This window comes from Anoplolepis gracilipes, chromosome 5, assembly GCF_047496725.1.
Source record: "Anoplolepis gracilipes chromosome 5, ASM4749672v1, whole genome shotgun sequence".
Lineage (NCBI taxonomy): Eukaryota > Metazoa > Arthropoda > Insecta > Hymenoptera > Formicidae > Anoplolepis > Anoplolepis gracilipes.
The window spans coordinates 6,209,187-6,235,418 of NC_132974.1; the positions used below are offsets into that span (position 1 = coordinate 6,209,187).

At 30.6% G+C, this 26,232-nt stretch overlaps 2 protein-coding genes across 3 annotated transcripts in view; one reads left to right on the forward strand and one right to left on the reverse strand.

Moving 5' to 3' along the window:
- The window catches only part of LOC140665569 (facilitated trehalose transporter Tret1), a 32,834-nt gene that overhangs the window by 4,298 nt on the left and 2,304 nt on the right, over positions 1 to 26,232 (forward strand). The window contains exons 1-8 of one of the 2 annotated variants that reach the window (XM_072891826.1): positions 8,317 to 8,638; positions 12,461 to 12,628; positions 22,359 to 22,488; positions 22,854 to 22,989; positions 23,784 to 24,240; positions 24,676 to 24,925; positions 25,614 to 25,820; positions 25,958 to 26,150. In XM_072891826.1, the coding sequence (XP_072747927.1) occupies positions 12,609 to 12,628; positions 22,359 to 22,488; positions 22,854 to 22,989; positions 23,784 to 24,240; positions 24,676 to 24,925; positions 25,614 to 25,820; positions 25,958 to 26,150 (1,393 nt within the window). In that variant the 5' untranslated portion in view covers positions 8,317 to 8,638; positions 12,461 to 12,608. Of the gene's footprint in view, positions 1 to 8,316; positions 8,639 to 12,460; positions 12,629 to 22,358; positions 22,489 to 22,853; positions 22,990 to 23,783; positions 24,241 to 24,675; positions 24,926 to 25,613; positions 25,821 to 25,957; positions 26,151 to 26,232 lie in introns of those variants that run through there. The other variant, XM_072891828.1, reaches the window with a different exon arrangement.
- On the reverse strand, positions 4,146 to 5,655 carry Nd-sgdh (NADH dehydrogenase (ubiquinone) SGDH subunit). The gene is made up of 3 exons (XM_072892340.1): positions 5,510 to 5,655; positions 4,717 to 4,928; positions 4,146 to 4,624 (listed from the first exon to the last, which is right to left on the reverse strand). The coding sequence occupies exons 1-3, from the start codon at positions 5,592 to 5,594 to the stop codon at positions 4,379 to 4,381; spliced, it is 543 nt and encodes a 180-aa protein (XP_072748441.1). The 5' UTR covers positions 5,595 to 5,655; the 3' UTR covers positions 4,146 to 4,378.

A 26,232-nucleotide genomic window follows, 5' to 3' on the forward strand; every position in this document is an offset into this window, starting at 1 on the left:
ATACGTAATTTATAAAATTACGTATATCAATTCGCGTGATGTATAAATCGGCACGATTATTGTAATATTATAATATAATTTATTATTATAATAATTTTGAATACTACCATTTTTGTCATCAATTGATTGCGTGCGTGCAACTCGCGAGAAAATAAATGAATGGATAACAAAAGGGTAAATATGACGGAAAAAAAATTTGCACGAAATTAAGTCATTTGCCTTCAAACTGTCGCGATTGTATAAGGAACAATCGGTATATAGAAAAATTTTATCTCGCATACACACACACGTATATATTCGATCATAATGGGAGTTTACCAGCAAGACACTATGTTACACTGTGTCTTGCTGGAAAGCTCCCAACGATGTCGAGTCTTATGAAAATGTTTCCGTCCATCAAAGAAAATATTCGTGCAAAAGAAGACGGGAACATTGCATGGTCGATCGAAGATAAAACGACTCGATCATGATTCATGAATCATGTTTGTACGTTGTATCGTTGTGTAACTATGATATAATAACAGGGCAAATGCCTACATAGTCGGATAATAAAATACGTAACGTTGTGCATAATTGCTCCTGAACGTTCCGCGCAACAATTGCAAATTCCCGCGAGCAATTTATTTAAGATGAGCTTTAATTATAAGAAGACACCAAAACGTGAAAACTATTATTTTATAGATGTAATCTCGCTTAATGAAGGGTTTTAGAAATTTCTCGAAACACGGTGTTTATGACCGCGCAATTACGTATAACGACATTATAATTATTGAGTGTGATTGTTAAATCGCTATTCACACGTGTGTTGTAACAGGTAATAGGTTTATTGTACTCAATTTCGAATTCGCGTACATATACGATTAAAAGAAAAAAAAACCTATAATGATTTGACTTGTAATATAAATGACAAATAATTTTTCATTAACATTGAGAATTATTTTAAAAAATCGATTCTCAATTATACAAATAATATAATTACAATTGTTGGCGGTAGCAATTTTTATATAGCAATATGTAAAAATTAAATATAATAATATAATATAATACAATTATTATCTTTTGCTATTATTGAGATACTTATATTAAATATATATTTGGCAATAAATTTACAAATATCTTTTTTCGCGCTAAACGTCAATTAACTTTTAAATAAGATTTGCAAAATTTAGTGCAGATGCGACAAATTGAGAGAATTGTTAAGTTCTCCAAATTTCTGCAAACTTTCGCTAAAAATCAGTTAAGCATCTAGTAAAATCATTAAATAAAAACATTGATTTATAATAGAGACAAGAATATCAGGAAAGTTCGCGAAGAAAATACTATCGACATTATATCATGAACTCTTTACGTATTTCGATGATATTATGTCTTTAAGATTGCAATTTTTTTAATTATTTGCGTTTATATCATTTTCTATTTAACAGAATCGTCAAAGTCAAATGAATTAAAGCGTTAAAATGAGAAAAACAACAATCTCTCACGCAATAATGGCATTCACGACGTAATGACGCAAACGGCGTCGTTTGTAATCGCTCCTCCTGTAATTGCGGTGTCGCTTCAATTTGTTTAGCAAGAATACTTATATGACTACGTAAAACTTCAATTATTATATTATAATGCCAATCTTACGTGAGCGGTTTTATTGTGCGATTATATATTTTAATATTTTAATATAAAAAAGAAATGTTGCACATGTGTCATAATATTCAAAATATATAATTTGACATCCGTGTAATTCAGCTGTGACTGCTGACTGTGACGTTGGCCATACGTTTTTCGCCATTGTCTGATGTAGACAAATACTTTTAAATAACAATTCAAACATAAATTCTCAATTAAAACCATAATAGTATACAACAGCGGTCTTTTGCTGTTGTTTGACATAAATAAATAATTTTAAATATAATTAAAAACAAACTTTAAATAAAACAAGAAAGAGTAAAGGAAATGACAAATAACGTATATTATTCGTGAGATATTATTATTTATCATTTCCTTTATTCTTTGAATTGTATTACTATGTTACATTGCAATGAGAAAACGTGTGAATAGTCAACGTCACAGTTGATGAATTATGTACATGTCAAATTACGCGAAGATTGTTGTGTTGTATTATTATATGATAAATTATGAAGATTTATAGATTACATGCGTATTATGTGAATTAAAACGCAGATGAAAATCAAATGATAAATTGTATTGTAAGCGAATTTTGCCTGATGATTGTCATGCTGTTTGCGTGCTCGACGAGGCGATTTGTATTTGTATGCAAAGTACGGGACACACATTATGCAAGATACGCAAAGCGGCCTTGACAATGACCACTGCCGCTGTACGGGTAACGTTGGTAACCGACATACCATCTGCTATCACTGTGTATGTTTTAAATAATGTTGACAAGATAATCGGACACTGTAAGAAGCAATAAAAGTATATGCGTATCTCTCGCATAAGAACATTTTTTTTTCTTTTTACCATTTTTATGCAATGTGTTTATGGTAATATAATTGCAAATCGCGTAAGTTCATGCATATTTTTCATGCTTTTTCAATCTTTCAACTAACTATAAAGTCGATGTTTTCTCAACAATTTTTATAATTTAACACTAGTCTTTCTTATTTTTTTTTTTTAATAGTTGTTAACAAATTTTTATGTATTTAAATATTAAAGTTTTAAAATTTTAAGGATTAAAGTATTAAAATTTTTTATGTAAATAACATTCTCATATGTGAAATTAGTTGGGAGAGAGGTACATGATTCTATTATTTCCAAAGATAATTTGGGGAAATAAGCACTTTTGTGAAAAAAATATCGACTCCAAATCAATGAATTTTAAGCTTATTTTTCATTATATTGACGCAAAGTTCCTCTAATGCAACAGTAAAATTCCAATATGCGAAAGAATAATACGTAATGCTTACAATTTACATCTCGTTACAAGAACATCATGTATATAATGATGTAATATATTATTACATGAATCGACGTTAAAATCGTCGATTGAGATCAAAAACATTTTACGATGCGGCGGACAATATATTGTAAAAATGTAATTAAAGAAAACAGGAAAAAGTAGAAACATCCTTAATATTCGCGACAGCAATTAGTTTTCTAACAGACAGAAAAAAAAAAAAATTGAAGTTGTATTAAAAAAAAAAGTCGTTTACCTTCTTGATTTATATAGATAAGATTCTTAATTACTCAACGAACTTGAAAGTAATCAGATGAAATGATTGTTGAGATAATTATCGAGACATTTATTTCTTATAGTACACTTTAATTCAATGACGTGCGTGACTAGTCCTACTTTTCTTAGCGTCCCCAAAGATTTACTATATTTCAGACAAAATGCATGAGAATTAAAACAAGAACTGAAAATGATTCAATTTCTTTCAACTTTCAAAATCAAAATGTTTCTTTTCTTAAATTGATACGTTTCTTTCGAAAGAGGAAAAAAATTATTTTGATAAAATAATAAATAACATATCGCGCGTAAAATTCTTTTAAAATAATGTTTGTATATCCGAGTGTCTTTTCTGAAAACAAGTGAAGCATAAATACTGCCATTCAAGAAATAAAGCATTGAGCAAAAAAATATATATACATCTATAAAACAAGATCAGTACTTACCACAAATTAGAGTCGTTTCTCAAAATGTATCAGTATATGACAAAAAATGTAACATACATGAACTATATATAAAGTTAGAAATGTTAAGATAATAAATCAACATAATAAGACTGCATAAAATGTGCATTTAAACTATTTCCACTAATCTATTTGATATTTAATTAAACAATATTTGATTTATAGTTATCATATTAATCTGAATAGATAAATTTACATGTTTATTCCAAAAAATTGCATGATTTTACTTGTAAACACAAAACATTAAATAACTAACTAAACTGTTTATAACATATTATCATTTAGCATTTGATAAGTATTACAAATAAATAGTCAATATGTAATCAATTAATATACATTAAGCAATTTAATCTCGAAATAATTATCAGAAAATCGAGAATAAATTAATAAAATAATAATCAGAAACATCAATCAATACTATAAATAATACTATTAATAATAAAAAATTGTACTTATGTACTGATGATGATATTACAGGAAAATGTATCGCATTATACTTTTCTCCAGAGAAATTTTTAATTAACCCTTTATTTTATTAACTATATTTGTACAATGGGATATATTTATTGGCAGAGATTTGACATTGCAAACATTCACTCTGCATCATCAATTGATTAAATCCTAGAATATATGCTACATATTTATATATATATATATACCTGATAGAGTAATGTTTTTAGCTCCCTCAATACTTTCCAATCAGAAATAATTGATACAAGCAAAATAAATTTTAATCACGCACATTGAGTGTTTTGTCTAAAGATTCTCTGTATGAGTACAGATATTTAGAACCATAAAATTCTTTAAAGTAAGAACTCCTGTAATCACGGTTCTCACCCATCGCATTATGCACCTGTTGTTCAAGACGCCTAACTCTTCTGACTTGCTCCTGATGATATAGGTAATGCAGAAACTTTTCATATTCTTGTTGCTGCGATGGAAACAAGTAGCGTTGGAAGAATCTTTTAATGGGATGCTGAAACAAATATGGAAAATATTAGTTGATATATCTAGTGCATCGAAAAACTTAAATATCTTGCAAAAAATATCATTGCATGTATATCTTACCTGAAGATACTCCCATTCTTTTGGGACGTAACCCTCGGGGATCTCCTCAAGCGTAGCAGGACCAACAAAGACGTTAACTAAAGTGATTGCAATCCCAACAGGAATAGCACCGAGTAAAAAGTAAAAGTGAATAAAATCTTTTGTTTTGTGCCATTGAAAGCGGCTTGGCTGTATGGCAAATGTACGATGTTCGGACATACATCTTACTTGTTCTAAAAACATAAAGGAAGCTCAGAAATATTTAAAGTTTACTAAAACGAATAGATTAATAGTCTCAGAGATTAAGAGAAATCATGTCAATAACATCCTAAAACTCAATCAATAGCCATATAATCAATTATAATTTTTATGAACAAACTTGTATAATTTATGTAATTATAAAATATAGAAAGACAGAGAAAATCTGTTATAAGAAACAATAAAATAAAACCACACTAATAAATAACATATGATAAAGACTCTTGATCATGATAGTCGTTATATTATTAATGTGTAAAATATAAAAAAGTGTGTCAGAAACTTTAGAAATAATTAATAAATAAAAATTAATAATCAAAATTAAAAATAAAAAGTATTCAGTGTCTTATTATTTCCTATAGCTATATCTTTATATTCGAACTTATTTATTCTTCTATTTTACGACACGAAGAATATCCACGAAATCATATGTATTGCAAAACACTGTGCATGGTCGTTGCGTAACGAAACACCGGTTTTTGCAAAAATGCATCGATAAGGTAAAGAAACATTCATTTAACGATATAATTGTAAACAATCGCACATAAATAATCACCGTTCTTCAACAATGCCGTTCTAAATCCACCGTTTTGCAGCAATTTTTGACTCGCAGTACGCAAAATGTTACTCCACGCCGCCATTTTTCTCCGATATGAACGAAATACATATGACGAGATTCGAGATTAAATCGAAATAGAGTGCGCTTACTTGCCGACTACAGAGAAAGAAGAGTCGCAAAGTAGACTAGTTTTTATCGATAAACTGGACTAGATGGCACTATTAACATTTTATTATTACAATTAGATTAAATTTAATTCAATGTACAGATAAATTCAATACTATTAATATTATAACTATTAATTATAACAATATACTTTTTAATTAGTTACTTGTATATTAAATGTGCTATTATTATTAAATTATTATAATGTACATTAAATTATTACAATGTTACCATTTCATTTAATTCTTGCTATAATTAATATATATTAATAATATATTAGAATTTTTATTTTTATCAAATGATAAAATGTTAATATACTATCTAATTAATATAATTGATATTTAACATTATTATAGGTAAATAAATAATTTTATATTAAATAAAAAATACTTAATTAATAAAAATGATAAACTTTATATAGAGAAGTTAATTTAAATTATGTAAAAATAAAAAAATACTTAAAAAAGATATTAATATAAACAAAATTATTTTAATAATCGGGTAATAATTTTTTTTTGCAATCAAAATTTTTCTTTAATTTTAATTCTAATAATTTATTATATTATTATATTATAGAAAAGATTGCCACCATTAACATTAACAATAAAGTACCTATGGCTTTCTCGTTCAGATTCATGCTTTAGATAAAGGAACAATAAAAGCGTCTATTAAATCGTTGTTTTGTTATAAATATGTTTTAATACGTTCATATCAACGCGATCTGCAATAGCAGACAGCGATACCGTCAATTAAGTCGGGTTAAGTGAACAATTGAACTTGAGAAGCGATTGTAAATTATGAACACTCGGTAATCTTCCTGGCAGAATTCAAGAAAATTCTGGATATTAAATGATATCGTTTTTCATCACGGGTGTTTCTTTTTCCTCTAACAATAAGTATTTTTGTTTCTATTTGCGACAAAGTCCAAAGCATAATAATAAAGCGTATAATTACATATATAATGATCACGCGATACGGTAAGTGATAAATGCCTTGGAACATTTCGAGAAAGATCTATTGTCCCCAAAGTATCTCACATAGCACGTAATATAATATCATTATCACAGAAATATTGCAATATAGTGAGAATACATAATATTCTCACAATATTGCAATATTTCTGTGATATTGATATTATATCACGTGATATATTGGATACATTATAAATTTTCAATGTCGTTGTGTCTACTCGAATTTTGTGACGTCAAACACCAATGTATTTGCATTATTGAAGCTAAAATAAGATCTTTAATCAAACTCGATGTAAAAAAAAATGGTAAATTTGCATAGCGTAGAGTATTTCTTTGTGAATAGAAATTTTGCATTCTTATATAATAAGAAACGCTATTCAGGGTCACAAAGTTCTTCCCCATATTTATGAATTACGAAACAGAGAATCCAACATCATATCTATTTACTCGAGTACAGCTGATTCACAATCACAAGAATTTCAAGTGTGCGTCTCTGACAAGTTGCATTGTCGTACAAACATTTCCTAACTCTTTCGTTAATTGTGCAAAGTGATAGATTAAAGATAACGGCATAGAAGGATAGCAGGTTGAAGTATGAGTCACTAATTTTATACAGATCGATATAATCGGTATGATAACGGAGAAATGCATAACCTTGTCTAATATCTTGATAGATTACCATTTATGTTTTTTTTTCAGGTAAATGTATTTTTATCATTTCATTTATAAAACTTTGAAAACCGATGATTGTGAAAAATTAATTAATCTTATTAATTTAAATTTTTAAAAAACTTTTTATTCTATTCCTTTTATTTTTTAACTTTCAAATTATTTTTATTTACTAAATTATGATAATAAATGTAATCGTAAATAAAATTCTACAAACAAATAACAAAATCTGTCTAAAAATTAAAGTAAATTTTAATCTAACTTCTTAAGAATTTTAATTTTAAATTTTAATTACAAAAATCTTTAAAAATATTTAAAAAATTGAAAAAGCTAAATATTAGCACCTTTCAGCTTTTGCCTCAAAAAAATTTGTGACTAAAACAAAAATTGTAATTTGTTACGCGCAAATTTTCCAATACGTTTTCAATATCAATAATTTCTTACAAAACAATTTTTTCCAACCGTCGAGTCGATTTTAAGCAAAAGTATAGATTACGAGTTGCCGTTGAGTTTCTTTTTCTATTCTTTTGTACGTTAACAAAAACTAAATCCATTTATTATACAAAAATTGAGAAAATAACGAAAGCATGAGAGTAAAAAAATATAAATCATAGTCTTTAATCTTCCTAAATTTCACAATTTTATATTAAATACACATCAAAATCAGAAAACCATCTGGCTTTTCTATATACAGCCTTTGTAATATAAAATATTTATATTCTTTCTTTTTCGAAGAATCTCGAATTTTACAATAATATAATCATAAATAACTTATTAATAGTAGACTAAGATGTTTAACATAACATGTTTTGGTAACCGAATATCTTGATATTATCTGGTTACCAAAAGTTCTTTGTCTTCCCAAATAAATATCACACTGTCAAGACCAATGCATAGGACGCATCAAGAAGCAGGACAAGCTCGAGATTGGTCTGCAGCGTGATAAAAAGAGCTTAGCAACCCTTATAGAACGATCCTATTGGTAAAATGTGGTAACGGTGCGTGAACGCAGGCTGAGAGGATCGGGGCCGTATGTAGGGGAACGAGGCGACGAGGTTGTTAGAGGTTCAGTCGCCTACCGACCGCGGCGTCGAACAGAGAAGCGGGTTTGTTGGCTGATCGATTCTCGAATCGCGTCGTCGAGTCGTAGTGTTGCGTCACATCAACTCCTCTTTCAACTCCGAGAATAGCCGGAAGTGAGAAAAAGGAATCCTTCCGGGTGTTCCAGTCAAGCTACTCTTATTCGCGTATTTTGCCCTTCGCTAACGTTCACGACGCCCGGCGGAAGATCGATTCTCGGAGCAGGAGGCAGCTTGGAGAGGTGAGTGCTCTACTAGATAGAAATCGTGGAGATTTATGTGTAATACGCGAAAAAAAAAACCATAGAAACATAACAGAACTTCAAAATCTCGCGAGTTTCAATTTTAGGACGTGTATAAAAAAATGTGTGTTATTTCTAATTTAAATATTTTAAATTTATTTATGTTAATATATTTAAATTTTTTATTTTATGTTTCAAATTTATTTTATTTTTATTTTTTTTACTTACTTAGTATTTGCATTTTTATTTTTATTTTATTAAATGATAACAAGTGCGTTTAAAGAGAAGAAAACTTGTCAGCGCGTATACCTGTTGGTTTATTTACTGCCAGTCGTTCACAATGCTGTGTCAGGGCGTTGATCCGTTTCGAATCGATCGATCCTTCCGAAGTCTTGTAAACATTGATAAAATAGAAAAAAACAAGCCGAATCATCAAAATATCGATTAGATCGATTAGATCAATTTTTCGAGAATCTACTAAAATTCCGAGCTTTGTATTTGAAAGTTAATTCGTTGTTGATGCAATTCTTTGTTATGTTTGAAAAAATCAAGTTTGGAAAGAAACTTTCGTCAAATTGTTACAATAAAGGCTTGCAAAAACCAAGTATTTTTATCATAATTTAAAAATTTCTTATAAAGATCATTATCAGAATTCTGATTTAGTAAAGAAAAAAAAAATAAAAAAAATAAAAAGACCCTTTCACAAATACTGTAAGAGTGAAATGAGATCGATGGACATGTTTTGTAATCACCGGAAGTAGAAAACAAAGAATGTTATCAAGCCAGTGCAACTTATCGGGAGATTACAGAAAAAAATTTAGCTCTGTATTCTATAAAAAATTTTTTTTCTACAACTTTTAACTCTTGTTTTTTGTGCGTCTTATTCTTTTTCTTTTACTCTATAATGCATTACATAAGTTTATATCCAAATAGAACAGAAAGTCACAGTAATGTCAAAATGATTAATAAAATGATCGAAAAAATAAGTTTTTGTAATCATATTCTCGTCATTTTAACGTCATTTGATATCACTTTGACACTATCGTGACTTTCTTTTCTACTTGATAAAGATATACAGCGTTACAAAGCATTTGTATATCTTTATCAAGTAGAAAAGAAAGTCACGATAGTGTCAAAGTGATATCAAATGACGTTAAAATGACGAGAATATGATTACAAAAACTTATTTTTCGATCACTTTATTAATCATTTTGACATTACTGTGACTTTCTGTTCTATTTGGATATAAACTTATGTAATGCATTATAGAGTAAAAGACTAGACCAATTAATTACGTGTAATATATATAATATATGTAATTCAATGTAATACTGATTCATCGAGACATATTGATAGTTCTGTAAGATCTACATGTCAAGCAGATGTTTAAATAATGTTTATATAATTTTTTTAATGAATTCCGATAACAAGAGGAGTTTCTTGCGACGATAAAAATGATCATCTCGTAATCATTTTTCTATATTTATATGCTATATCTAACAATAAGATAGTAATATAAAATCCATTGTAAATACATTGGTTTCAACCCTTGTTGTAAATTATTGAAATTAAGCTGTACACACATCACGAACTTCATACGTATTATTGATGTTGTGCAATTACTTTCGCGTTGCAATAGACGATTTTTACAACCTTTACCTTGTAAAGCAACGTGTCTCTTCACGATGCGACGATATCACTTGTAAAATAACTTTAAAATCGATTGCACCATCGCTGCTTATACCAGGTGTGTACAAAGTCGCTGGAGAGGCAAACACAGGCTTACTAGATTCTTAATTTCTCTATTACGTTTTATTATAGCAAAGGTATTATTCACATTGCTTGACTCTCGCTTTCTTAATTAATTCTGTATAAAAACAAGATGAAGCTTAGCGCTAACTAAGCTTTCTTTGTTTATCTGTATATTACAAGTAAACTTTTAATTTAAAATAACGAAGTAATTTTAATTAATTTGTGAGTCACATCCATATGATTAATTAGCAGCTAATGTTTAATCTGTAATTAAATTGTGCAATTGTTAATAGCTATATAATTTTTAATTTAAGCTATATAGCTTAAAATATTTAAATCTATAAATAAAAACATTTTAAATATATACTTAACAAGCTATCATACATATACTTATACTAGAGATTATATAAAAAATAATCAGAACATAAATGTGAAAAAATATGTTATAAAATTAAGATAATATTTTAAAATAAAATGTATATATAGATTAAAATATATATATGTATAGACTATTATATATAGAATATTTATATACCGAAGAGAGATTATTGATTAAATAAAATTAATCTGAATTTTTTAATAATATTACTGTTAATTTTTCTATAAATTCTTGAGTTATTCATGTGTTTCGCTTCCGGTGAAAGACGCTTTAAAAGTGTCACTTTCACAAGCTAAGTAACCACGTTTTAGAAGGCTTTTTAAATCGCGGAAGAAAATTGTATATTAACGTATACACCGATATTTGCCCTAAGACTTTGCATAATTTTCTCATGTTTTCAGCGTCTATACATTGTAACAAAACGAAGATCGTTCTTTGTGACAATTGTGGTACCTGTTGTAAATTGTAAGCAGTTTTGTATCGCAACGTAGTATCGTGTATAACATTTACATACCTATGAATGCTGACTAAGTTTTTTCTCCTTTTCATGACGTATATCGATAAGAACAAAAAAATTACGACACAAAAATTATCGATAATTTTTTACTTAAACTCATACTATATCTTATCGCAAATAAAATTCATTTTTGTTTATCAACAGACGAAATCTATGTATATCAACATCCAATTTAATATAATTCAAAAATTCTAATTTAATTAAAAATTATCATTAATTTTAGTGAATAATAAATTTCATTAATTGAAAAAATTTATGAAATCATTTCTCTTTTGCTTTTTTCTTTGTTTTATATTCGTGGGCAACTTTATTTCTCACGCTGTCGGATTCTGTTATAAACTTCATTGATTCAATGATTTCTCGGTTTCTTGATGCTCACGGGTCATTGGGGGAAAAGTCATGCGGGATGAAAGTCGGGCAAAGCGTGCGCGCATGCGAGTAATTTAGATGAAATCGCCGGCTACGACGACGATGAGCTCGAGTCTTCTAGAACCTCTGGTGATTGTTAGCTACTATCGGAGCAGGAGAAACATTTTATAGCAATCCACGCTCACGCGATCACGTAGTTTACTTGACACGTGTTGCATCAATACAAGTTTTCTCGCGGATATAAGTATATATTTTATAAAGATTCGTAAAACGGAGAAAATTGACGGCTAATGTTAATCATAAAAAATTTTATATAAATTTTCTGTATTACTTTATTTTATCTCTATCTCTATTTAAAATTGAAGGTATAATGGAAGCGGTAAAGCGCGTGCAAGAAAAAGGAAAGTTTTATTTTTAAAAAAATTTGACAAAAAACACGTATCATGATGTTTTGATCGTGAAGCTCAAGGAGAAAAATCGGTTATGTGTCCGACAGAGAAAGTTATGCACGCAATACACTAACCGCAAAATTACTGCAATAAAATATTAGATAGTTTCATTGAAAATACTGTGCATATACAGGATGAATATAAGGCAACCGTGGTTAATTCGTGGACAAAGTTGTTATTAATTTGATCCATTTAAATAATTAATATTCGACGGAGAGAGAGACCTTAGGCCGAAAAATAATAAATTTTATGTTATACTATATAATAGAGAATTTTAGAGGCAATAAAAATTTTATTTAAATGTTATTAAAATGTTATTAACATATTGATAATAATTCAAATGAAATTAATTTCAGGCTATAAAATGTTGGCTAGTCAGAGCAATATCGAACAAAGTTGATGAAGGCCTCTTTCTAAAGAGAGACACCTACTTGACTACAAGAAGAAGGAGAAGAAACATTGCTTGTTGATCAATAGCGATTCGAGCGTGAAGCGAGAAACACAATGGATCCTTACTCATTAAGGTAAATATTACCGATAAACTTATTAATTACGTCAAAGAAATCGTAAACTCTATACGAAAATTTGCGATTAACGAGTGACGATATAATGTTGCTTTTCGTGTTTGATAAAGAGTTAAAATGAAAGAAAACGATACGGAAAACTCTGTATAAAACAAGTTATTTCAAATTATTTTAAATTATTTTTGTCGATTTATATAATTTTAATATAAATATTTGAAAGAAAAATTCATGCAAAATAAAATCGAACTAATGAATCGAATAAATTTTCTATTTTGATAACTAGATTTGTTTAAATTCAATTATACTCGAGAAGTAATCCTGCAGATTTCGACACAATGTATAGCTAAATAAATAGGAAAGATTTTCTTCTCGAAATGTCTAAGATACGCATGTATTTATTGAACAAAGGTAAACATAAGGCCGTTTCTACAAAAGATGATCCATCAAATCTTCGAATAGCTTTCATGCAGAGTTTTTTTCCTACTCTTTGTTGAGGCGATCCCTTCCTGCTATGACTGATACACATAGAAAATATGAATAATACATATAGTACACATAGCAAAGGTTTAACTAAAGAATATCATCGTCTATTTATTTTCTTTTTTGAAATTCGACGATTTATTTTCTTTTCTTGCCAATGTAAAACTTTTATATTTCAAATATATGTATAAGAGAACTTCGATATCGCTAAACAATCTCTGAAATTATATAATTGTCAAAATATGATTCTGAATCAAGATAAAAGATAATAGACGTTTTAAAAATGCAGACGAGGGACTTTATGCCCGCGGCAATTTTAACAGGAAGACTTACTCGAGGAACCAGTTTCGCAAACATAAAGTTGAACTACCTTTGATTTGGCAGTATATACATCATACATTTATAATGTTAATTTAAAATTATTAAAGTCTCCATGATAACATTGTACGATATAAAAAATTTTCACAAGTAAAAGTGAGTTTCTTAGTAAAATTTTGCTAATTATTTTGCTAATGTAAACATATAAAAGTATCGATAAGAGCATGTTCAAATTCGATTGCTAACGATAAGTTATTATTAATAATTATGGCAATTTAGATTATTGGACGCTATTTTATCTTATATTTTAAAATTAGAAACAATCTTCCAACTCACGAATATCAAAATATTACCTTTCTATAATCCGGTCGAGATAATTTAATAAATAAAAATTGAACGATTAAATTTCGACATATATCAACATTGATATATATGATATCTATGATAACGTTTTCAATTATATCGGCAACAGGTTTTTGAGGTCAGACTCGAAAGGAGGGCTCACGAACGAACATTTGATCGCTCTCCAATTAACCTTTGACCCCGAGTTATGTATGTGACGTTAATGAAGCTCGTGACAAATTGTCTCTCGAATGTCGTAAGGATGTTTGTGGGACTCGACAGGCGTAAGAGTTTGCAGATATTTCTTTCATGTCAGCACACCTACGTGCTGTAGTATGTACATACTCACACGTATTTGTTTGACTTATCTCCAGTAAAGTACAATCGACGAAGAGAAATAATCATTTTTAAGTAAATCAATAATGATTTCTAACATTTATTTTAATTATTTACATATTTGTCGTGGAAAAAGAAGATTGCTACGAGTAATTTTAAGATCGCCGTGCTTCGCATAAGGAAAATGTACACGCGACACGAAATCGCTTGCGATGATGTAAGTTGCACGTGATCGTCTCACGGAAAATGATTACCCTGAATCGAAATGAAAAGAAGTTGCATTATAAAGTCTATTTTTACATGAACATTTTTCATCGCAAAGAACGGATTTGACAATTTATTTTTTTTTTAAATTGTGTATGCATCGAATTATATGCAAAGTTTATCAACAGGAAATAAATATAATAGAGTAAAATAATATGATAAGGAAAAAAGGAAAAAAATAACTTGAATCTTATCAAGAAAATGCTTGACAAACAATTTTATTACTCCATATATATTAAAATATCTTTAGTATCTTATAGTATTTTATCAAATTGGATTCATTTGAAACGATTTTAAAATTTCGATGCTTAATATTATTAATATTATCAGATATTTATAGAATCTTTCATCATTCGTAAGTATACTTTGTTATTCGTTTATATACATCCTTTTACCATGGTACTTTGATTTTTACAATATTAACAACGAGTAAAATTTATTGGTGAAAAAAATTGTTTCGCGAATATATCGGAGATTTATTACCGATGTGAACCTGGCGCCCGACTTTATGAAAAAAAAAAATTAATAATATAGTTCGTTTGTACGTCGTTTGTACCTGTTTGTACCACACTTTTTTTCGTTTGTACCTCAACCGGTTCGGAAATAAAAAATAATCAAAAAATGGCCAGCGCTCGACTTTAAGATATTTTAATTTCATTAATGCCATTCGATAGAGAATCGTTTGTACCTGTTTGTACCTTTTTTCAAATCGTTTGTACCTCAACCGGTTCGGAAATACGACCATTTTTAGTTTTAGAGTAACGCTATACCGATATTTCCGCTATTTTTTTAGATATCGCAAAACGGCCAACGGGGTTCGATAGAGAATCGTTTGTACCTGTTTGTACCTTTTTTCAAATCGTTTGTACCTCAACCGGTTCGGAAATACGGCCATTTTTAGTTTTAGAGTAACGCTATACCGGTATTTCCGCTATTTTTTTAGATATCGCGAAACGGCCAACGGGGTTCGAAAGAGAATCGTTTGTACCTGTTTGTACCTCTTTTCAAATCGTTTGTACCTCAACCGGTTCGGAAATACAGCGATTTTCGAGTTTTGAAATTAACGCTAAACTCGTATTTCCGCTATTTTTTTAGATATCGCGAAACGGCCAACGGGGTTCGAAAGAGAATCGTTTGTACCTGTTTGTACCTTTTTTCAAATCGTTTGTACCTCAACCGGTTCGGAAATACGACCATTTTTAGTTTTAGAGTAACGCTATACCGATATTTCCGCTATTTTTTTAGATATCGCAAAACGGCCAACGGGGTTCGATAGAGAATCGTTTGTACCTGTTTGTACCTTTTTTCAAATCGTTTGTACCTCAACCGGTTCGGAAATACGGCCATTTTTAGTTTTAGAGTAACGCTATACCGGTATTTCCGCTATTTTTTTAGATATCGCGAAACGGCCAACGGGGTTCGAAAGAGAATCGTTTGTACCTGTTTGTACCTCTTTTCAAATCGTTTGTACCTCAACCGGTTCGGAAATACGACCATTTTTAGTTTTAGAGTAACGCTATACCGGTATTTTCGCTATTTTTTTAGATATCGCGAAACGGCCAACGGGGTTCGATAGAGAATCGTTTGTACCTGTTTGTACCTCTTTTCATTTCGTTTGTACCTCAACCGGTTTGGAAATACAGCGATTTTCGAGTTTTGAAATTAACGCTAAACTCGTATTTCCGCTATTTTTTTAGATATCGCGAAACGGCCAACGGGGTTTGATAGAGAATCGTTTGTACCTGTTTGTACCTTTTTTCAAATCGTTTGTACCTCAACCGGTTCGGAAATACGACCATTTTTAGTTTTAGAGTAACGCTATACCGGTATTTCCGCTATTTTTTTAGATATCGCGAAACGGCCAACGGGGTTCGATAGAGAATCGTTTGTACCTGTTTGTACCTCTTTTCATTTCGTTTGTACCTCAACCGGTTCGGAAATACCACTATTTTTAGTTTTAGAGTTAACGTTATTTTATATATATATATATATATAATTACATTTATAATTCATTATAAATTATATATCTTTATTATAAAAAAATGAATCCCGTTGGCCGTTTCGCGATATCTAAAAAAATAGCGGAAATACCGGTATAGCGTTACTCTAAAACTAAAAATGGCCGTATTTCCGAACCGGTTGAGGTACAAACGATTTGAAAAAAGGTACAAACAGGTACAAACGATTCTCTATCAAACCCCGTTGGCCGTTTTGCGATATCTAAAAAAATAGCGGAAATATCGGTATAGCGTTACTCTAAAACTAAAAATGGTCGTATTTCCGAACCGGTTGAGGTACAAACGATTTGAAAAAAGGTACAAACAGGTACAAACGATTCTCTATCGAACCCCGTTGGCCGTTTTGCGATATCTAAAAAAATAGCGGAAATATCGGTATAGCGTTACTCTAAAACTAAAAATGGTCGTATTTCCGAACCGGTTGAGGTACAAACGATTTGAAAAAAGGTACAAACAGGTACAAACGATTCTCTTTCGAACCCCGTTGGCCGTTTCGCGATATCTAAAAAAATAGCGGAAATACGAGTTTAGCGTTAATTTCAAAACTCGAAAATCGCTGTATTTCCGAACCGGTTGAGGTACAAACGAAATGAAAAGAGGTACAAACAGGTACAAACGATTCTCTATCGAACCCCGTTGGCCGTTTCGCGATATCTAAAAAAATAGCGGAAATACCGGTATAGCGTTACTCTAAAACTAAAAATGGCCGTATTTCCGAACCGGTTGAGGTACAAACGATTTGAAAAAAGGTACAAACAGGTACAAACGATTCTCTATCAAACCCCGTTGGCCATTTCGCGATATCTAAAAAAATAGCGGAAATACGAGTTTAGCGTTAATTTCAAAACTCGAAAATCGCTGTATTTCCAAACCGGTTGAGGTACAAACAAAATGAAAAGAGGTACAAACAGGTACAAACGATTCTCTATCGAACCCCGTTGGCCGTTTCGCGATATCTAAAAAAATAGCGGAAATACCGGTATAGCGTTACTCTAAAACTAAAAATGGCCGTATTTCCGAACCGGTTGAGGTACAAACGATTTGAAAAAAGGTACAAACAGGTACAAACGATTCTCTATCGAACCCCGTTGGCCGTTTTGCGATATCTAAAAAAATAGCGGAAATATCGGTATAGCGTTACTCTAAAACTAAAAATGGTCGTATTTCCGAACCGGTTGAGGTACAAACGATTTGAAAAAAGGTACAAACAGGTACAAACGATTCTCTTTCGAACCCCGTTGGCCGTTTCGCGATATCTAAAAAAATAGCGGAAATACGAGTTTAGCGTTAATTTCAAAACTCGAAAATCGCTGTATTTCCGAACCGGTTGAGGTACAAACGATTTGAAAAGAGGTACAAACAGGTACAAACGATTCTCTTTCGAACCCCGTTGGCCGTTTCGCGATATCTAAAAAAATAGCGGAAATACCAGTATAGCGTTACTCTAAAACTAAAAATGGCCGTATTTCCGAACCGGTTGAGGTACAAACGATTTGAAAAAAGGTACAAACAGGTACAAACGATTCTCTATCGAACCCCGTTGGCCGTTTTGCGATATCTAAAAAAATAGCGGAAATATCGGTATAGCGTTACTCTAAAACTAAAAATGGTCGTATTTCCGAACCGGTTGAGGTACAAACGATTTGAAAAAAGGTACAAACAGGTACAAACGATTCTCTATCGAATGGCATTAATGAAATTAAAATATCTTAAAGTCGAGCGCTGGCCATTTTTTGATTATTTTTTATTTCCGAACCGGTTGAGGTACAAACGAAAAAAAGTGTGGTACAAACAGGTACAAACGACGTACAAACGAACTATATTATTAATTTTTTTTTTTCATAAAGTCGGGCGCCAGGTTCACATCGGTAGATTTATTGCCCACTATTGTGTCACTCTAGTATTGTGCTTTGTTGAATCAGGGCCAAGGTTAACGTCATCAGTGGTTACGAGTTTGACGTGTCTACTTTTAGCAACATAGCCTTAGGACGAGCTCACGAAGAATCCTTCGGTAGTAGTTGTGATTTGCGATTCGAAACCTGCACGGAATAGTAATCGCGTCTTATCTACCCGCTAATAATAATAGTAATAATAAAAGAAAAAATAGAGTCAATATGTCGGTTATCGTTGAAGATTTGAACAGATAAGAGTACGGAACATTCTAATTAGTCTCGAGTGGATGTAGTCTCAACAACGCGCAAAGTACGTGTAGTCCGCTACAGTAATTAACTCCCTGACGACGTGTCGAAAAGTGAAACAACTACTCTTTGCCTATCATTTATGCGAAATGCTAAACCACCGCGCGTAATCGTTCAAATGTAGCTGTTAAAAAAATGGGATAAAAAATTTAAGTATGTATGCCCGATAAGTAAAGACTGACATAAAAGAACAAAGAATACACCCCTTATAGCAAACTATTAGACAGAATCGTTATTCCAAGAGACGGTGATTTAAATAATTTATCTATCTATGCCACGTGTGACTTGTATGTCTCGCTAAGATCTCGTATTGTTCGTCTTAATTTAGTATAACAAATCGGGATATGTAGACGGAATAATAAAAAAATATGCATACGACCGTAAATAATAAAATCTTGTATGTCTCCTCCTTTCCTTGATTCTGGTTATGCAAATAAAACTGGGAAAATGAAGGACTAGTGTAATAGCATGAATTTCTAATATATTGTTTGTGAAAAAACTCATGATTCAAGGAATATAAATCTGTGCAAGGAATTTATTTTGCGGATTAGATTCGACTAAAGCTTTTCTCATTTCGAATAGTACATAATAACATAATATTTTGAATTTTTAATTGAAATTTTAAATAAAATATATTAGATTTATCAGATATTTATTTATGTATTTTTATTAAATAATTTATATAAATATCTTTATATAAATGAGAGAAAGTTAAATATTGAATTTTAGAATGCTTTTACTTAATATTCTTATAGTGCTTTTTGTATAATGTTCAAAGAAATTATAAACGTGTGACCTCAGCAAAAATAGATTTTTGGCAAAGGATTAAGTAATAACCTTGTATTCGTTTCGAAAAAGTACATGAAAACTAAATTCATTTCGAAAATTATCGCATTCTCTGATATAACCGCATAGCGATTGCAAATAATGATTGAAGAGTCAATCATCATTGAATCTGTTCGAATTTCATAATATAATCAATATATAATCGCGCATCGGATTTCATAAGAATATAATAATTATATTTTCCTCAGATAAGTGAAAGAAACGATCATAAAAATGCACTATGAATAAATTCAAAAAAATCCAAGATGTTATTATAATCCTTTTTATATTTCAATTAGCTGTAGCAAACATCTTGTAATGGTAATGATTGCATAATTTGTTCACGTGTGTTTATGACGTTAACAACACAATTTAAAAAAATAAGTTCGCGTGGACTAGACTATTTTGAGATATCATGAATTATGCACAATGCAGAAAGTACAAAGTACATGATTTAATCTGATGCATGGTTGTTATAAGCTTAAACTATAAAAAGCACAATAATATTAAACTATATAAAAAGCACAGTAATATTATAAAATCGATTGTGAATTGTCAAATATAATACAATATTAGTTAATATAATAATTAGTAATAATAATAATAGTAATAATGATTAGTTGAATTTAATGAAAAGAAGTGTATCCAAGAAGTATATCTGAAAAGGAGATAATAGTATCATATTGCACATAAATTTGTTAAACTATAATTTGTCTGTTCTATTAGAGTTATTATAAGAAATTGCTTTCAATGGTTCGTGTTTAATTACATGTATTACATGTCTACTACGCGTGTTAATTCATTAAGCACGCAATCATATAAATAGCACAATACAGTATATCTAACCAAGATCGTCGGTTTATTTTTAACGACGAATAAAAGCAATCATCTGTTCAACAAAAACATTTTAAACGCTTTGTTATATCACGTTAATTAGTCGTTAGTCAAGAATCTGTATGAAGAGAGTTATCACAATCGGAAAACTCATATTTACCGATATTTATTTTTACAAATTATATATATTACAAAATTTATCATAAAAAATCTTGTGAATTATGTAAATTGTATGTGCGAAATATTTAATTATTTATAATAAAATAACAGAATTATTTTTAAAAGACTGAATTTTTTACAAGAAATGTCCAGTGATATATTGAGAACAAAAAATAATATTTTTAAAATTTTTATATTTTCTTTTAAAATTGTTAATATAAACAATATTGATTTATTGCAATAAATCAGACTTCAGACGCTAAATGAAGTACAGTGCACACGTTCCATAATCGATCCGCGTGATGTCATTGTTATGCAAGACAATATCGTCTGGACATTATCATATTTTGATATTGCTCGCGTTTAGCAGACAGCGCGACCAACTACTTGCGTTTTTTGCACGATAATTATTTGATTACTGATTATCTTCTTTAAACTAATACGCAACATTTAAACAATATTATATAATAGATTAAAAATTCTAAATACTCGTTTTTTATAAATAAAATCAAATTATAATCGATAGCGACTTATTTATTTCATAATACATGTGTGTCACGTGTATTTTACATTATAATAATTCTTTTAATATTTTTTTTAAATATATAAAAAAGTACATATTTGACAAGATGTTTGACAAGATCATTACCATAATAAATAGAAAAAAATGCAAACAAATTGACATCGATGATATTTGTATTCGTAATTGTATTTAAATTATTAAACTCATATTCCGGAGAAGCCAATTTTCGTAACTCGTATAATATTAAAGTGTTCGAAGAGATTTGAAAATTTATATGAAATAATCAGGGATTCGATAAATATGTATGTTATTAATATAGTTGTATGTAATATACCTCTTTTAGAAGTTATGTGGCTTTTATCAAACTGTAATAAAATTGACAATAAAAATATAACGTTCAAATTATATTGGACAATTTTATGTCGACTCCTACATTTTTAATCTATTGATTAAGAAAATATTTATCGATCGAAACTCGATATAAGAATTTCGGGTATATGTTTACATTTACAGCGGACATCTCATGATGATCTTGATCTTGACATATTTTATAGGAGATACATTTACGATGATCTTGATCTTGACATATTTTATAGGAGATACATTTCTAAGTAATACACGTTTTGAATTTTGCAACGGTTTTTTTTTGGTTCCTGAGATACGTGAATGTACTTTCTACAATATATGTAAAAAAAAGATCTGTTGCGTAAGTTTTAATCAACTTTTATCTATTATTTTTACAACGTTTTAAAATCGCCAGGAACCAAAAGAGATTCGCAAAATTCAAAGCGTATATTACTTATTGTTAGATATATATCTTCTGCAACATATCTCAAGGTCAAGATTGTCGACGAGTTTTTCGCTAATTAGACATTTACCCAAATCTTATTTCAAACAGAATAAAATTGTCTTGCGTACATATATATAATATTTTTTTGCAATAAATCATTAATATCATATAATGTTGCACGTTATCTTATGACGACAAGAAAAAAAGTTTATGTTCAAATGTTATTTATCATAAATATTTTAATTGCTATGACGGGTACGCATAATAATATGCCCGAATTGAAATTCAACTTGAAAGTTTATGCATCGTTATTGATACTGGCTCACATTTTGAAACACTTTTGAAATTAAAGTTTACGACTGACGCGATAAATATTTATAAACCATTATGTAAATGTAAAAAACAACGCGTGATAACAGACGAAGTGATATGTTCATCGCATAGTCACTTTAATGGTATGCAGACATGTTATACAGACGCACGTTACAAACAATCGCTGTAAATTGCAACGAGTTCGAAAAGAAGTCGCAGATCGTAAAAAAATAACAGTAAATTTTGCACCGATACAAGACGATATTAACGACGATGTTATTTATCGTTCGATTTATTTGACACTTAATTGATGACGTTGATTGTGTTTCAGCGTGGAACGAGAAGCTTCGAAGAACATCGAGGAAAATGAGCGAGAGTGTTTCAAAGATGCGATCGTCTCCAGCAGAAGTCTCAACAAAGGTTTTGTCGAGCCGACGAACCTCAGAAATGCCATTCGAGAGGTATCAATTATTCAGCGAGAGATAACTGCTCGTTTTTATTTTATAACGATAATCCGTTTTTTTACGCAAACATAAAATCTTTCTAAGACTATCCTTTCACCGAATGACATTTACTCTCTCTTTTTCTCTCTCTGTTAACGAATTAAATTTAAAAATAAGATTCTTTTACGTTTTAATTAACAATTTAAAACAAAATATATAAGCAATTTATCAATATATGTAAGATAAATCATTATATGTGGGAGAGAAAAAAATGTGCAGATAAAAAAAGCGGTGATCGGGAGTCTCGTAAGAAAATAGCGAGACTCGCGAGATGAGATCTCTATCATGCGGAAGCTATACGTGTTGGCTTTGTACCTTTGTAGATTGTCGCGTGCATCGTCGCGGCGTCTTTCCACATAGCAGTAGGCCTCACTATGGCATACTCAGCAACTCTCATTCCTCATCTCGAGAAGAAAGACGCGGAGTTACATGCCACGAAAGAGGAGACTTCCTGGATAGGTGAGATTGCGGGAATACGTAGCGTACGAGTAGCAATAAGGATATGCATTATTCTATATTTTATTAGTCTTTTCATTATCATTAATCATTATCATTAATTAGAGATATTTATAATATTGTATTAATTAATTGCAATAAATACTTTTAATTAGTTCCGTGAATAATCGTTCTTTTCAAATAATATGAGGCAATAATTACGATAACGGAAATGTTTATCAAAAAATGTTGTGTAAATACAGTCAGATTTTACGTAGTCATTATTGATAAAATTGACAAGTAGTCGTCTTTTTCATCGATAAAGTATTATCACGAGGACTGACGTATTACGTAAAAGCGATTGTAATTATCAGAAGAGAATCATCACGTGCGTATCTGCTGTTCGAACGACAATGCTTAATCAAATTTTGTACTCTGATTAAATTCGCGTTACGCAATTTAATTTGCGTCCATCCCCATTGCAATCTTCAACAATGGACGTTTACTGTCTTCATGTTAGCATACTTTTAATCTAGAATGTCAACAATCGAATGTTGACAATTCTAATTGAATTTTTACATTATCGATAATAGGTGTGTAAAAGTTTATTTTAAAACCAGGTGTTATAACACGCATAAAAATTGTAAATTTAAAAGCTACGATTAAAATTGCAGGGAAAAATATTTTTGAAATAATAGAAATGTGTGCGTACGTCTTAGAAAATTTATAAAATAAAATAAAGTGTAAAATAAGAAATAAACGCATGAAAAATCGCATAAGGAGAAGCGAAAGGTAAATAAAATATATTCGATTTTTAGCCAGCCTGGTCGTCATATGCGCGCCGTTTGGATCTCTTTTGGGAGGCTTCCTGATGGAAACGATGGGTCGATTGAGAACTTTACAAATCGGCGCGATTCCCAGCGTGATTGGCTGGGTGCTTATTGCCTGTTCAAGCAATATACCGATGTTGCTGGTCGGCCGTTTGTTATCCGGACTGTCGACCGCCCTGGCGACCTCACCGGCGATTGTCTATATCACCGAAGTGGCCAGACCGGAACTGCGTGGCTCATTGATCTCGTTTGGACCGACGCTGGCGTCGTTCGGAATGTTATTATCTTATTTAAAGGGCGCTTACCTGGATTGGCGATTAGTCGCCTGGATCAACATCATCTATTCCATTGTGCCCGTTATTATGGTGCAGTTTTGGGTGCCGGAATCGCCCATTTGGCTTGTCTCGAAAGGTCGTATCGACGATGCCAAGAAGTCCCTAGAATGGTAAATTTCAAATTTATTTATTAAACAAATTAATGGAATTTCTTTTTACAGATTTTAAATAATAAGGCTAATTATTAACAAGATGTTTTAGCTTCTCCCTTGATAATAATTAATTACATATTAAATATTATATTAATTGTGATAATTAATTACTATATATATTATATAATTAATTATAGTATAATTTAAAGTAATTAATTATTAATTAATAAAAGACAAATTAGTATCAATGAAACCTTGTAATTAATTATTGCAATTCGACATAATGACAAATTTTATATGTAAAAGTCTTGGCAACGTGTTAATATTCGCATAAAAAAATATTCTCTGTGATAAATTTTCAAGATTTTCCAAGATTTTAAGAGCTTTGTGTAATTTTCCTGTTTTACGCGCCCGTGCGTATGAATGATTAGCAACTCTAGTCTGTTGGTCCAGGCTTTACAAAAACGAGAAATCGCAAGGCAAAACGCCAGTGATCGAGGCGCAATTTACTACCATTATGAAAGAAAACGAAATTAAATTGAATGAGCAACGACGGAGCAAACACGGCAATGCGTTCAACAAATGGCGAGGATTCTTAAAACCGACCGGATGGAAACCCATGACGATACTCTTCTTCTTCTTTTCGTTTCAGCAGTTCTCCGGAATTTACATTACGTTATTTTACGCAGTAACTTGGTTTCAGGTAATCAAATAATATACAGATGTTCTGGTAAAGGTGGGCAATCTCTCGTGGCCATGTAGAGAGAGAGAGAGAAAGAGAGAGAGAGAGAGAGAGAGAGAGAGAGAGAGAGAGAGAGAGAGCAGGTAAAAATAATCCCATAAGTTTCTATACAATTTTTAATGAAAACGAAATGAAACAAGAATATCTTTTTCTCAGAGAAAAATGTGAAGAGTCTAAAAACATAATTTAAAAATAAAAAAGCCCGCCGACTGGCTCTCCGAGATGACATAAAAAAATCTATCACACTATTTTAAAGATCTTCACTTAATAATGAAAAAGTTCTTATACATAATTAAGATCTACAAAGTAATATAAAAGTAATTTAAAAAAAGTGATTTCAACTTTAGAGACAAATATCTCGGTAGAAATGCATTATAGAAAAAATTTTATAAAAACTTATGGGGTTATTTTTACCTGCTCTACATGCCCACGAGAGATTGCCCACCAGGACACCCTGTATAGTAATCTTTTATGTACACATATAATAAATGTAGACACGTGATTGCTTTCTCTCTTCCATATTTTCTAAAGATGCATTCAATTTAATCATAGTAATTTTTATACGTAGAAATATTTAATTATTATCGATGACTGATAATAGTATCACAATTGATAGTAGGAGAAATACTATTAAGTCTGTGATTTATAGGAAACGGGCGCGGGCGTGGACGAATATTTGGCCTCGATTTTAGTGGGTTTGACACGATTTCTATGTTCCATGGTAAACACTTGGCTACTGAGACGATATAAGAGAAGAGCGTTATGTATAATTTCATCTTTTGGGATGGCCACGTGTATGACCATCTCCGGTTATTTCTCACTGAACATAAAAAATGGCGATCACAGCGGCTATTGGGTAAGTTTCAGAATGAAAATATTGCACACTTATTGTTAGTATGTTTGTGGCTGTGTATGTGTGTGGGCGCTTTTATTTTACATACAATTTTTAAACACGACACGAAAAAGAGTCAATGTTTTTTTTAATGTTTGCAGGTGCCGGTGTTCTGTTTGTTACTTTACGTATGCACCTCGATGGTCGGGATGTTGACTATTCCTTGGACCATGACGGCGGAATTATTTCCGACCGAAATTCGCGGGATCGCTCACTCCATCAGTTATTCCATGGCGAATGTGCTCATGTTCGCCGCGTTGCAGAGCTATCGAAGTTTGCAAACTTTCTTAGGAGGTATGCGATACTCAATATACTCTTATGATTATATTAAATCTTATCTGTGACGACTCCCATATCCCGATTAGATAATTATGCG